Raw genomic sequence first — 14,483 nt, 5'->3', positions numbered from 1 at the left:
CAGAAGCCATGGGGACTTATCTTCCTGGCACTCCCTGGGTTGGGAGTCCTGGTGTGGGGTTGGGACTCCTCTCTCCTCTCTGAGATATCCCTCTCGATTTTTATCTGCCTTAAGTTTGTGTGGGACCAGCTCCGTCTGTATCTCCCTATCTCTGCTCCTCCTACCTGTCTGGATGGATGTAGTTTCTTCTTTAATTGCATGGTTGCAAGACTTCCATTCCACTTGATTTCTGCTGGTTCTGAGTGATGGATGATCTATAGTTTAGTTGTAATTTTGCTGTGGTTGTGCAAGGAGGAGAGACATGTTTACCTAGGCTGCCATCTTGGAGATCTTGGAGCTTGGGTATTATCATTAATTTTTTTAACAGATAATACATTTATATGATTCATAATTTGAAAAGATGTCCTAATTTTTATCAGTTCTAAAATGAACATTTGGATATTTCTGAAAGCATTTTAGGGTCTGTGTCTTAAAATTTGGGGGATCTTATAATTACAAGTTGGCAGTATTTTTGTTTTCTTTTGGTAAATAAAATTAACGATCAGTCTTAAAACCCATGGTGTCTTGGGGTAGATGGCATAAAGATACGTAGTAACAATTCAGTTTTCTCTATCCCCCGGGGAACCACAATGATTTTTTTCTTGATATCCTACTAGAGATTCTTTGTGTACATATTACCAAATACAAAATAGGGTGGGGCAAAAGTAGGTTTACAGTTGTTTGTATGGCAAATAACACAATAGTTAATAAATAATAATATAAGAATAAACTATTTTGCATAAACATAACTGTAAACCTACTTTTGCCCCACTCTGTGTTTGTGTATGTTTTCCCCTAATGTTTTACTTTGAAAAATTTCAAAGCTACAGGAAGGTTTAAAGAACAGTGCGATAAACACTTGTTCATCACCTGGATACATCAGTTTTTAATATTTTGTGACATTTACTTTATCTACTTTTTTTTTTGCAGAACCAGTTGAAAGTAAGTTGCAGATAAGACACTGTACCTTTGAATACTTCAGCATTTATCTCCTAAGAACAAAGATATTCTCCTGGGTAACTACAACATCTAAGAAATTTAACATTGAACAATGATACGTGCTATGCAATCTATGTTCAAATTTCTTTACTTGTCCTAAAAATGTCCTTTAGACCTGTGATTTAGAAATCCAGGATTCACTACAGGATCGCTCATTGCATTTGGTTGCATGACTCCAATCCCCCTACAAATTTTTTTTCCTTTACCAATTTTTGTCTTTCATGACATTAACATTTATTTGCTGTGGAGAATTTCTCACAATCTGGATTTGTCAGATTGTTTTTTCTTGGTATTTTGAAACTAAACATTTTGGCAACAGTACTACATAGATGACCTTGTATCTTTCCGTGTGTATCACAGTTGGGAGGTACATGACGTCCTTTGGCCCCATTGTCAGAAATGCTAAGCTTGGTCATTTGGTCTGCCAGATCTTCTCATTATTGAAGTACTCATTCTCTGTTGTGATTAATAAGTAATCTGAGGGGTAGCACTCAAAGTGTGTGACACTCCTATTAGCAGCCATTGATCATCCTTTTTTGTGTACAACCCTTACACAAGGGTTGTAAATGATGGTTTTTAAAAATTCTGATTCTATTATTAGAACTTTTTTCTCCTCTCCCTTTCTTTTGTATGTTATCCTAGACTTGTGTATTCTTTTCTTTTTTTAAGTGTATTTTATTGATTATGCTATTACAGTTTTCCCAATTTCCCCCCCTTTATCCCCCTATTGCCGAGCACCCCCTAACCCTTCCAGCATCCACCCCACTTAGTTCCTGTCCATGGATTGTACTTTGACTTGTACCAGTCTTTACTTGTACCAGTTTCCTGTACCAGTCTTTACCTCTCCCCATCTATTTTATTCCTTCCAATTATGCTTCTTCTTCACTGTACCTTTCCCTCCTCATTCTTCCCCTCCCCCTCCCCACTGAAGACCCTCCATGTGATGTCCATTTCTCTGATTCTGTTACTGTTCTAGTTGTTTGCTTAGTTTTTGTTTTTGTTTTTTTATGTTCAGCTGTTGATAGTTGTGAGTTTGTTGTCATTTTACTGTTCATAATTTTTGATCTTCTATTTCTTAGATAAGTCCCTTTAACATTTCACATAATAATGGCTTGGTAATGATGAACTCCTGTAACTTGACCTTCTCTGGGAAGCACTTTATCTGTCCTTCCATTCTAAATGAAAGCTTTGCTGGATAGAGTAATCTCGGATGTTGGTCCTTGCCATTCATGACTTGGAATACTTCTTTCCAGCCCCTTCTTGCCTGCAAGGTTTCTTTTAAGAAATTGCTGATAGCAAGCCCTGGCTGGCGTAGCTCAGTGGATTGAGCGCGGGCTGGGAACCAAAATGTCCCAGGTTCGATTCCCAGCCAGGGTACATTGCTGGGTTGCAGGCCATAACCCAGCAACCGTACATTGATGTCTGTCTGTCTGTCTGTCTGTCTCTCTCCCTCCCTTCCCTTTCTAAAAATAAATAAATAAAATCTTAAAAAAAAAAGATTAAAAAAAAAAAGAAATTGCTGATAGCCTTATGGCCACGCCTTTGTAGGTAACGCTTTCCTTTCCTCTAGCTACTTTTAAGACTCTTTATCTTTAATCTTGGATAACTTAATGATGATGTGCCTTGGTGTGCTCCCCCTCGGGTTCAATTTCTTTGGGACTCTCTGGGCTTCCTGGACTTTCTGGAAGTCTATTTCTTTCACCAGACTGGGGAAATTTTCCTTCATTATTTGTTCAAATAGGTTTTCAGCTTCTTGCTCTTGTTCTTCTGGCACCCCTATAATTCTTGCTCTTGTTCTTCTGGCACCCCTATAATTCTGATGTTAGAGTGTATAAAGTTGTCCCAGAGGTTCCTACGCCTCGCCTCATTTTTTTGAATTCTTGTTTCTTCATTCTGTTCTGTTTGGATGTTTATTTCTTCCTTAGAGTCTATATCCAAATTGTTAATTTGAGTCCTGGTTTCTTGTTTCTTCTTCCTGTTCTGTTTGGATGTTTATTTCTTCCTTAGAGTCTATATCCAAATTGCTAATTTGAGTCCTGGTTTCCCTTCCCTTAACTGTTGGTTCCCTGTATATTTTGCTTTATTTCACTTTGGGTAGCCTTCATTTGTTCTTTCATTTTGTGACTGAGCTCAATTAGTTCTGAGAGCATCTGTTTACCAGTGTTTTTAACTCTGCATGAGGTAGGTTGTCTATCTCCTTGTCACTTAGCTCTTTTTCTGGAGTTTTGATCTGTTCTTTCATTTGGGCCATATTTCTTTGTCTTTGTGCACAGGTTATGTTGGAAGGGGGAGGGGCCTTAGGTATTCACAGGGCGAGGCAACCCTCTTCACTGTGTTGTGGCACTGTCTGTGGGGGAGGGGTCAGAGAGGGAACAATGTGGCTTGCTTGCTCTGCCCTGGCCCCACTTTCCAACCAACTCTGTGGTGTGAGACTGAGAGTTTCTCTCACGGTGGCAACCCCCACAGCAGCTTACAGATAGCTTTGAGTCTTTAGTTTCCTGTTCAGCCAGCTCCACCTCTCCTGGCCAGGGCGGTTCGCTGCCTTGCCCTGCTCATCCTTTCTACTCGGCTGCCCACCTACCAGTTTCCGTGAATGTTTTTCTAACTCCCTGGCTGTCGGAGTTTCATGTAGTTTGATTTTCTGGCACTTCTGGTTGTTTATTGTTTTTAGATTGGTTGTTGTCCTCCTTTTGGTTGGGTGAGGAAGCAAAGCATTTCTACCTATGCCTCCATCTTGGCCGGAACTCCCACTTGTGTATTCTTTTCATTCAGTGTGTTCTAAACTACCCATGACTGACATTATTCATATTTTTCAATTTTTTATTTTGAAAACTTTCACACTAAAGTTGAAGAAATAGTAAAAAGGGTACTTTTTACTATATAGTGTCACCCAGATTAACCAGTTGTTAACATATGCCACATTTGCTTTGATTCTGTCTATCTGTTCATAATTTCCTATTTTATGTTTGAAGTGACATAATACATTGCTCCTAAACACTTGAGCACATATTTCCTAAGTACAAGGACATTCTCCTACATAACCTTGATATCATTGTTGCACCCTAGAAATGTAACACTGACACAACACTATTATCTAGGTTAGAGTCTATATTCAAGTTTCCTTTATTATTCCAGTGATGGCTTTTATAGTGTTCCCCCAGTCAAGGTTTACACATTGGTTTTTGTTGCCATGTATCTTTAGTCTCCAATAGTTTAGACAATCCCTTATCTCTTTACATTTTTTTGTCTTTTAGGATGTTGATATTTTTTTAACAGTCCAAGTCAGTGTAGGTTTTAGAATGCTACACAGTTTGGGATTGTCTGATTGTTCCTCATGATTAGATTCAGGTGAAACATTTTGGGTTCAGAACACTACACAGGTGGCGCTGTGCCCATTTCCCTGCATCACATTGGGAGGCCATAATGTCCATCTGTCCCATTATTAGTAAGGTTAAGTTTGATCATCTGGTTAAGGTGGCATTTGCTAACTTCCTTCACAGTATAAAAGCCTGTTTCCTTTTGTAATTAAGTAATCTTTGGGCTAGTACTTGAAACTCTGTGACTCTTTTCCTCCCAACAATCCTTTGCCCAGTGAAAGGTTTAGTATCTATTGAAGATCCTTGCCTGAACCAACTATTTCTTTAGTGATTTCAAGATTGGGAGATTTCTCCAATTCTGTTACTCCTTTTACATTTATAGCTAGCATTCTTCTGCGAAGACCTTTCTTTCTTCCTCCTTCTCTTTTTAAATTGTTTTCTTTTTTATTGGTTCTAGAGAGAGGGAAAGGGAGGGAGAATGAAAGGGGGAGAAACATGGATCAGTTGCCTGTGCCCCAACTGGGGACAAAACCTGAAACCCAGGCATGTGCCCTGACTGGAAATCGAACCAGTGACCTTTTGGTTTGCAGGACAATATACAACCAATAAAGCCACACTGGCCAGGGCCTCCTTCTCTTTTTAGAAATGAGTGTCACTTTGCACTTATGAATTATTTTTAAAAATTCAGTATGTTATTATTGTTATTATTACTTTGATACTCGTAATTGTCCCAAATTTGGCTGGTGGTAGCCCCATTCAAACTGATGTCCTTTTGACATGCCCCCATTCATTGCATACCTTCTCATTTCCTTCACTACAAGATGTTCTGACTGGGGGTGTCCAACCTTTTGGCATCTCTGGGCCACACTGGAAGAAGAGGAGTTGTCTGGGGCTACACATTAATACATCGTGACACATAATCACAAAAAATCTCACCATGTTTTAAGTAAATGTACGACTTTATGCTGGGCTGCATTCACAGCCACCCTGGGCTGCATATATAGCTGCAGGCTGCAGGTGGGACACCGTGTCAGGCTGAATTTTATATTTGTCTTGGATGGGGACCAACCACATGTATATACAGGGTCCAGCGCAAATAACACCCCTTTTTATTACAAAATCATAAGCATGTAATTCTGTAACATAACAATATCACACTCAAGCACAACATATGACATTTTAGGTGAAATGTTCAAATTAAAAATATAAATTATTACACCAATATTATTACCCTGCCAACCACACTCAAGCAGGCATTACTTCTGCTGTGCCCTGTATTTTAAGTCATGGGATCATACTGATACCTCCAATTCAAGTCCAACATCTTAGGACTCTTCTTTTTTCACCTTCCCACATTCCATGTCCTGTCTTCATACTCTTTAGAAGGAGAAAGAAGAGAGAAATACCAATGTGTGGTTGCCTCTTGCACGCCCCATGCTGGGGACCTGGCCTGCAACCCAGTCATGTGCCCTGACTGGGAATTGAACTGGCAACCCTTTGGTTCGGAGCTCACGCTCAATCCACTGAGCCACTCCAGCCAGGCCCTGTCTTCATACTCTTTAACAGTGAGAACTCAGGTTCCCAATGACACACATTTACTCACGTGCTTTCTCCTACATTACACATGACCAAGTTTCAGAATCACCACATTAGTACCAGCAGTAACAGTAAATCTGTGGATATATGGGTTATTTTTCCAGTTATTTTTGTCCTTGAGATACATCCATCTGAGAGAACACAGAGTACTGTGAGAAGTTACTTGGCTAATTCTTTTACCTGTGGTTGTGTCCATCTTCATTTGTTCTTGTTTATTTCAACATGAGGGCTTACTATTATTTCTGGTGTAAGTTTTTGAATGTGTAAGACATTGTATGTACAAAAGTATGTAAAAATCTTTATCCAGAGAATTCTCACGACTCATTCTAGCCCTTCCACTATGTAGCTTTCCATGTAATTTGTTTCTGGCTTATTCTTCCTGTGTTTCTTTTGCAAAAATAAGCAAATTAGTATGCATATTCTTTTTAAAAATATTTTAAATTTTTAAATTTTTAAATTTAATTGTTGTTCAAGTTTTTTTTTATTTTAATTGAGTATGCATATTGTTATTTCTCTTTATTTCTTGCATAAAAGGTGGCACACTATACTTGTCTGTACTTTGTTTTTTTCACTTGACAATGTATCCTAGAAGCCATTCCATAGCAGTTCACAGAGATCACCTTCATTCTTTTTTACTTTTATGTAGTACTTCTTTGAATGATGTGCCATAGTTTGTTCAAATAGTTGCATTTAGGTTACTTCCAACATTTTGCTATTGCAAATAGTGTCATGTTGAGTAATGTGTATTTGTTTCTTATTTGTGGGTAAGTAAACAGAAGTAGGATTGTTGAGTCAAAAGGAAAATAGATTTTTATTTTCCTTTCTCCTCCTTTTAAAAAAACAAAAGGTAGCATATTATATAGACTTCTGCATGTTGCATCTTCCATGACTAGTAATTGTGGAGCTCTTTCCATATCAGTATTTTTAAAAATAGCTGCAGAGCAGTCTATTGTATGACCGTACCATTTATTTCATCAGCTCCCTATTGATGGCATGCAGATTGTTTCTGTCTTTTGGTGTTACAAACCATGCTGCAGTAATGCGGCTGTATGAGGGCATCATTTCATGTGGGTCCCTAGCATGCTTATCTTTTTTCCTTTGTGGTAGATATTTTGGGTTTTTATATCTGTATTTGATTTCATCACAAAGGGTCCACAAAGATTATAATTGCACAAACTTTTAACTGGGTCCAGAGAAATTTGACTGGAACTCTAGGAGGATTTGTTTTTCTTTTTTGTACAGCAAACTTTTCATTGGAATACAACAAACAGAAAAGTGTACAGATTGTAACTATGTTTCATGAATTTTCACAAAGCCAATACCTCTGACACCATAGATTTGTTTTGTCTGTTTTTCAACTTTATAGAAATCTCTGCCCAACTGTAAAATGGTTCATTGCCTTAGCACTTGGCCATAGACCATTTTCTGATTTTGATGATGTATATAGCTCCACCAAAGTTACTGTTCTAGTGAGCTGATTGCTCATTTGCTTCCTTGCCCTTAACTCTGTATGTCTCAGTGCAGGCCGCATGCTGAACTCCTGACTGGAGTATCCCTGGTGCTTACAAGGCAGCCCTGTCTGGGGTCTCACAGCACCTGAGACTTGGCGAGTCAGGAACACAGCTGCTTGTTGTCTTCCCCAGAACCCTGTCTTTTCTCACGGGTGCCTCCTGTGACGGGGCTCCCCGTTAACAGGACCCACCCCTCTTGGTGTTTAAGCTGGCACAGAGTCTTCTTGATGGCTCCCTCCCCAACTCCCCAAATCCACCTCAGGGCCCCTTCATACTTGCTCCGAAGGGCCTCAAGCATCATTTCTGGTCCACCTCCCCTCTCTGCTTTCGCCATCGTGGTTTTCTTTCCTTTATTTAAAGGTGTGAGTTTCCGACAGGGTCTCTGCAAGCTTTTCCCTCTTCCCAGAAGGCTGCCCTGCCCTGGTGAACTCCTCTGTGTTCTGTAGGGCTCTTCTACTTCCCAGTCCAGGTTAGATCACCTTGATACATGCTGCCTATGTTTTCATTCCAGCCACCCTTCCCTTTTATTTTTCTGCAGAGGGCAGAGACCATATCTTTCTTATTCATGCTGTTTCCCCAGTGCCTGGCAGATTATAAATCCCCAAAAAGTGAACATATGACTGAAGGCAAAGGTAGGAGGGAGGGGAGCCTTACCTGTGACTGAGGCCTGGGTGCTGCCTTATTCAGGGTCAAGGAATAGGGTTTTCTCTTTCAGAAGTCTCTGGTCCCCTCAGGTCCTCTCTGTCACTTGTCTTTCCCTGCATGGGGTCCCCTTTTAGGTTTCTTTCCTACCCCGGGGCTTTCTGTGGTTAGCCTTTGTGCCTTGAGGCAAAGGGCATGAACGCCTGGAAGGAGGCAGCTGGTGGAATGGTATCTTTGTGAGGTCGGAGATGCCTCCACTGGGAGATGCCTCCACTGGGTCCCTCTGTGATAGTGTGAACAGGGTCCTGCCCCAGGGAACGTCCAGCCCGGCTGGGGCTGAGAGCGGGACCTGGTTAGGATGGGCCATGATCCTCATCCTTCTCTGTTCATCCTTTTCTTTCCTTCCAGTTCAGGACAAAAAGGCCGGGCCGGCTGGCACCATCATGGCAGGTAAGGAGAGGGCGGGCCATGTGGGCGAGACATGTAAGTGAGCGTAGTGTGGGTGGACCTCTTCCTAGTCCTCTTATCCCCCGCAGTGTTTAGAGGTCAGGTTCCTTCTGTCCTCTTGTCCCCAAGTTTTCCCTGGTTCCGTCCTTAGGCCTGTCTATTTGAGACCCTGCATATGACACTGTCTAGCCCTCTGTCAAACCTCTGACCCTGGGGACCAGGGATCAAGCATCCTCATGCCCTGGTCCTACTGGCCATCAGACTGATGGGTGGCATGGGTGGCACAGTCCCTGTCCCCTCTGTCACCATTGCTCTCTAATACTCTGAGACCTTTTCCTTCTGGTTTCTGGGTTGTGTGGTTTCCGAAGGCCCAGGTACAGAAGGCCAGAGCTGGAGGGACTTTTAGGGACTATGTAGCTCAACTTTCATGCCACTGGATAAACAGGTCTGGAGAGGGGCAGTGAGTTGCCCAAGGGCAGAATACTGGAGTTGAGGCTGGAACTCCCGTTTCCGGACTAACCTTTCCTGCTCCTTCTACCTGGAACTGGCTCCCTGCGGAGGAGGGTGCTGCACCACTGATGGACAGCGTTTACTGTTTTCCTTCTGAGAGACAGTGACACTGCTTTAGGGCTTTTGGTTACCTTGGGAACCTCACAGAGGAGGCAAGGATGGTTGCGTAGGGACAGCAAAGTGGCCTTTGATCACAAGGCCTGACGGGCAGCCTAGGCCAGAGAAAGAATGATGATGCTGGGTTTTTGGGAGGGGGAACATTCAAGGTGATGCCATGCGATGTGCCTCACCCGCAGAGAAAGTGAACAACTTCCCACCACTGCCCAAATTCATCCCACTGAAGCCATGTTTCTACCAAGACTTTGAGGCCGACATCCCTCCCCAGCATCTCAGCATGACCAAGCGCCTCTACTACCTCTGGATGTGTGAGTGCTCTGGATGAGGGGCTGGGTAGGGGCGTGGGGCACTGGGGCGGGGTGCCTGCAGGCTGCCTGTCCTTCAGCCCCATTTGCAGCATTTGCATGGGACAGTAAATCTTTCCCTGCCTGACTCCCTGAGAGCTCCTCTCATGGGCCAACTTCCCGGCTGGGCCTTAGTTTTCCTCAATCCCCAGTCTAGGCCTCTCCTTTCTCCAACACACATAGCCCATTCACAGACCACCCAGATAAGGGTCTCTGTCTCTTGCTCTCCCTTTCCTTTCCCACTGGAGTGGTTTTCTAGGGAACCTCAGGATTCTGAATTCAGAGAGGGATCCTTCCCTCCAAGCCTCATTTTTCCTGTTTGGCTGGAACAATGCTCAAAGAAAGGAGCATTCAGCTAGGAGTTGGGAGAGAAGAGATCAAGGTGGCTGGTTGCTCCATTTCCCAAGCAGTAGGAAGAGGGCGTTGGCTGAGTGATCACTGTGGTTCCATGTCGAGCTCTGTGTTGTAGTCAGTGCTTCTAAGACCCTGGAGCTCTAATGTTCTAAGATTTTGAGGGCCCCTGTTTCTGATGGTTTATGGAAGGTTGGTGGGGAAAGTATCATCTTAAGGGGATGGGACTTGGTTGTGCCCAGACTGGTCATAGGTACCTCTTAGGTATAGGCAGGGAGAGGAGTCTGATCATCCTGTGTGGGTACCAGCCCCAAGGAATGCCAGGCACCCTCACAGTGATGTTAGCCGGGGTCTGCCACGTGTAATGTTGCCTTGAGTAGGTCTGCTCTGAGCAGCTGTCCTGGGGAGATGATTGATTGTGCCAGGAAGATGGTGAAGAATTCTCTTTGCAGCAGGTCCTTCATGGAATGGTAGAAAGAGTATGGGGACAGACAAATTCAGTTTCAAGTCCTGGCTTGGTCTTTGGGCGGTCATGGGGCCATTTTCCCCCATGTAACATGAGAGAAGGAAGGGATAGGGCAGGTGTGGCTAAGTCTGTAGATGTTGGGAAGAGAATGAATGGGCTGTCTCTGAAGGCTTCCACTTTTTCCCCATCAAAATAGGGTATAGAAGTGGGGATGGGAGCTTTGAGGAGACTGGAATTAGAAGGAGAACATGTTTGTGGACAGAGGGTAGGGACACTATCCAAAGAAACATGACCTCTAAGATTTCTGGGCCATGCACAGGGTTCCTCTGAGCGGTCCCACCAGCCCTCTGGGATTGGGGGCACTCCTTTTTCCCTAGGAACATTCAGCTCAGAGCCAGATGGGAGTTGTGCTCCTCCAGGGTGTGTGTGATTAGAAGACAGGGCAGAATCTAAGCTAGATAAAAAGAGAAAAGTGGAGATAGCAAAAAGGTGATGGCTAGAGAGAGAGTGGCCAAGTCGGTGGATGTCAGTTCCAAAGAGGCAGTAGAATATTTGCAGGAAAGGCAACTAGGTCAACTGAGCTGGAGAGAGCTGGGACTAGGAAAAGAGGTTAAACCAATATAAAAACAGGTTGATATCTGGTTTATGTAAAAGCAAATAAAACCAGTGAGAACACCAAAGTTCCAGGAAATTTGGGGGCAGTAAACACAAATGGAGGAAATGCAGACGAAAGGCACAGGAAGAAATGTGCAGGAAGAGGGTCCTGAGATGAGTATACCTGCACAGGTGGCAGTGTTGTCAGGGCAGACTTGGGGAGCATTCCACCTGACCCTGGGCTCTGGGGACTCTGCCCCTGAGCAGATCTCATTCAGGAGCTGGATTTAGGGGCTACAGGTGTCTTCCTAAGTCCTCTCTAGGTACCTGCCAGATGCTTTGCTCCCAAAGAAATGTATCGAGCCCTTGAGATGCTTACAGGTTCTATTCAGAAGCTAGTACCATAGATGCCTGGATGTTTGGAGCTAAGATGGAGCCCGCCTTCCTTTGTTTATTCAGCAGGTCTTTGTGGAGCCTTAACGGAACTCAGCCTACTGTTTGAGGAAGGGAACACCCCGTGTCAGAAGACCTGGGTGTGTGTTAGTGCCAGCATCAGATGAGGAAGGAATCTCTGAGGTCCCTGATGCTGGGATTCTGAGGTTCATGTGTGGGCACAGACAAGGGCAAACCTGGGTCTTGTTCTTGGGGAGTTTCTAGTCCGGTTGATGGGCTGGGATTTGTACTTGAGGAACCATGACAGCAGCCTAGGTCTGCAGGAGGTCAGAGGGATGGGAGATGAATAGATGGCAGTAGCAAAGGAAGGCTTCTTGGAGGAGGTGGCATGATAGTTGTCTAAGAAATGGATTAGATAAGACTGAGATCCCAGCCACCACTGCCTGCCCCATTAAAGTGCAGGGCAGACGGTGCAGTGGCTTGACAAGATGTTTCCGCAAGGCCTTTCCCCTTTTTGTGCCCCTACCTTTTGAGAGAAGATGTAAGGCAGGTTTCCTGTGCCTCGGCCTTAGTGATTGCTGCGGCTCTGGTGGAGCCAGGGGCTGAGGCTATTCTTAGAAGGAAGAGAGTTTTTCTACTACCCCAAGGCTTTGGAGCCCTTCAACAGGGCTTGCTGCTCTGAGGCTCTGGATTTCTGCTCTGGAGCCTCTTTGTTCTCTGGGTTTCTTAGATCCCCAGAAGCAGGTGTGGGGCGGGGGCTGGCCTGAGCTCCCAGCTTTCTTTCTTACAGTCTGTACTCTGTGTGTGTGTGCATATACTCACTGATGTGGGTTGTGGGTGTGAATGTGTGTAAATGTGGTTTGCATGTGTGGTGTTTGTGTGTGTCTACATCTCTCTGCTTGCACTGTTTGCATGTGTTTGATTGCCATGTGTTGAGTTATGGGTGTGTGCGCCGGTGTCTGGGTGCTCATGTTATCTCTGCATGGGCCTGGTGTTTGTGTTCATGTCTGGTGTCTGTCTCTGTGCGTGCGTGTGCTCCTGGGTTGCAGTGAACAGCGTCACGCTGGCCGTGAACCTGGTGGGCTGTCTCGCGTGGCTGATCGGAGGCGGGGGAGCCACCAACTTTGGCCTCGCCTTTCTCTGGCTCATCCTCTTCACACCCTGCTCCTACGTCTGCTGGTTTCGGCCCATTTACAAGGCCTTCAAGTAAGTGGTTGGTGCTGACCCTGGCTCCTAACCCTGCCTCTTTGCTCATCTACCCTATCTCTTCACTACATATTTCCCACCTTTTTATTTTATTATTATTTTTTGCTGTCTCCCAAACTTACTTTTCCTAGTTCACCCTCAGCTCAGACTGCCAAGTAGGATTTGGGCTTCCTGGGAGCTCTAGGGAGGGCTGGGAGTTAGAGCCTGCCTTTCAGTTCCTTTCTCCCTCACTCTACCTATGGGTGTGGGCAGCATAGTGTAGAGACCAGGCCTATTTTAGTTTTGTTTCCCAGGCAGCTGCATGTTAAACTTTGCCAATGGGGCCACTCATCTTGGTGGAGATGCCCATCCTGTACCCATGGTGCTAGCTGATTTCATGCCAAGTGGACCATTTATCCATATACCAATGGACCTAGCCATCCATGTACTACTGACTCTATTTATGTGCTAATGAGGTTGTCCAACTCTGTGTCAAAGGGACCACCCATCCATGTATCAGTAGGGCCAGCTGTCTTGGTGCCGGTGGGTGTCTACTTTGTGTCACATGGGATTTTCAATCTTTGTGCCAATTGGACTAATTATTCATATACCAGTAAGGCTGTCTGGTGCCACTGGAGTATCCATGGTGCCTCAAATGTCTGCCAATCAGATCATACATCTGTGTGCCAATTAAGTTACTTTCTTGGTGCCAGTAGGGTGTCCATTCTAGTACCAATGAGACTTTCTGTCTCAAAGCTTATGGAACCATCATCTGTGTACCAGTGGAGCTAGTTATCTTGGTGCCAGTGGAATTGTCCATCCCCTTGACAATGGGGTTGTTTATTTCTGCCACAATGGACCCATCTATTTTTGTGCCAGTGGGGCCAACCATCCATGTACCAGTGGGTGGTCCATTCATGAAGAGATGTCTCCCTATGTAATGTTGCACAGACCTAACATATGGAATCCTGCAAAGATCCATGAGTAAACACTGTCCCATTTTGGCCTCTGTCCATTGTGTACTCACTTAAACTTGGAAGGGTCTGGGTGCCTTGAAGGCAGTGAATCCCTTGCCCTCTTCCCAGGTTATGGGAGCCTTCTCCTCTGTTGCAGGACTGACAGCTCCTTCAGCTTCATGGCATTCTTCTTCACCTTCATGGCCCAGCTGGTCATCAGCATCATCCAGGCTGTGGGCATCCCAGGCTGGGGCGTCTGGTAAGAGACTGAGGTATCTGGGACTGACCCAGGGCTGGCATGGGTGGTACCTTGGGTATGTCTTTTGTTTACCTCCATATGCTAAACTGCCTAAACTGTGGAGAAGTATGAAATGATTCAGGCTAGTAGAAACAACTATAGCATCAGAGGAGGAGAACCTTGTAGTGGTTTCAAGGGGCTGAGCGTGTCAAGCATCATGAGAGAACCCGAGGAAAGGAAGCCTTATGTCTGAGGAGCTCATCTCCTGAGCCATGGGGAGGATTTTTCCTGAACCACTGACATAGGCCCTTTGGGTATCAGTGAGATGGTCCCTTTGTATCCAGTGATATGGTCCCTCCATGTGACAATGAGATGGTCCCTTACCCGTGTCTAGTGGGGTTACACCTGGGTGGCCCTGACTGTGCTGGGCAGTCACACAACTGGCTTCTTCCTGCAGCGGCTGGATCGCCACTATCTCCTTCTTTGGAACAAACGTTGGCTCAGCGGTGGTGATGCTCATTCCCACTGTCATGTTCACAGTTGTGGCTGTCTTTTCTTTCATCGCCCTCAGCATGGTATGTGATTAACTCACGGGTGAGCGGGTGGCTTTGGAAAGGAGCTGTGATCTGTAACAACCTCCCTTCTAAATGATAGGAGGACCCAGAGGTCTTCCAGGGACTCACTGTGGAATGTCTTGGTGGACTTTGTTCCTGGTGCACACAGCATGGTGGGAGGGAGGACTGGCTTTTACAGTGAGCTGTCTCTGACTCCCATGGCT

At 44.7% G+C, this 14,483-nt stretch overlaps 1 protein-coding gene and 1 long non-coding RNA gene across 5 annotated transcripts in view; both read left to right on the top strand.

Annotated features, from left to right (window-relative positions):
* Positions 1 to 14,483, top strand: part of LOC118501046 — a 76,623-nt gene that overhangs the window by 23,900 nt on the left and 38,240 nt on the right. The window contains exon 3 of the long non-coding RNA XR_004903612.1: positions 3,933 to 3,940. This is a non-coding gene — a long non-coding RNA (uncharacterized LOC118501046). The remainder of the gene's footprint in view (positions 1 to 3,932; positions 3,941 to 14,483) is intronic.
* Positions 1 to 14,483, top strand: part of SCAMP5 (secretory carrier membrane protein 5) — a 28,355-nt gene that overhangs the window by 11,162 nt on the left and 2,710 nt on the right. For 2 of the 4 annotated variants that reach the window (XM_028507530.1, XM_036027744.1), the window contains exons 2-7: positions 970 to 1,055; positions 8,513 to 8,554; positions 9,358 to 9,486; positions 12,376 to 12,532; positions 13,625 to 13,726; positions 14,163 to 14,280. In XM_028507530.1, the coding sequence (XP_028363331.1) occupies positions 8,548 to 8,554; positions 9,358 to 9,486; positions 12,376 to 12,532; positions 13,625 to 13,726; positions 14,163 to 14,280 (513 nt within the window). In that variant the 5' untranslated portion in view covers positions 970 to 1,055; positions 8,513 to 8,547. The remainder of the gene's footprint in view (positions 1 to 969; positions 1,056 to 8,512; positions 8,555 to 9,357; positions 9,487 to 12,375; positions 12,533 to 13,624; positions 13,727 to 14,162; positions 14,281 to 14,483) is intronic. The other 2 variants (XM_028507529.2, XM_028507528.1) reach the window with 2 other exon arrangements.

This window comes from Phyllostomus discolor, chromosome 1, assembly GCF_004126475.2.
Source record: "Phyllostomus discolor isolate MPI-MPIP mPhyDis1 chromosome 1, mPhyDis1.pri.v3, whole genome shotgun sequence".
Taxonomy (NCBI): Eukaryota; Metazoa; Chordata; class Mammalia; order Chiroptera; family Phyllostomidae; genus Phyllostomus; species Phyllostomus discolor.
Note: the sequence above shows the minus strand (reverse complement) of the source record. Positions and strands in the feature narration are given on the sequence as shown.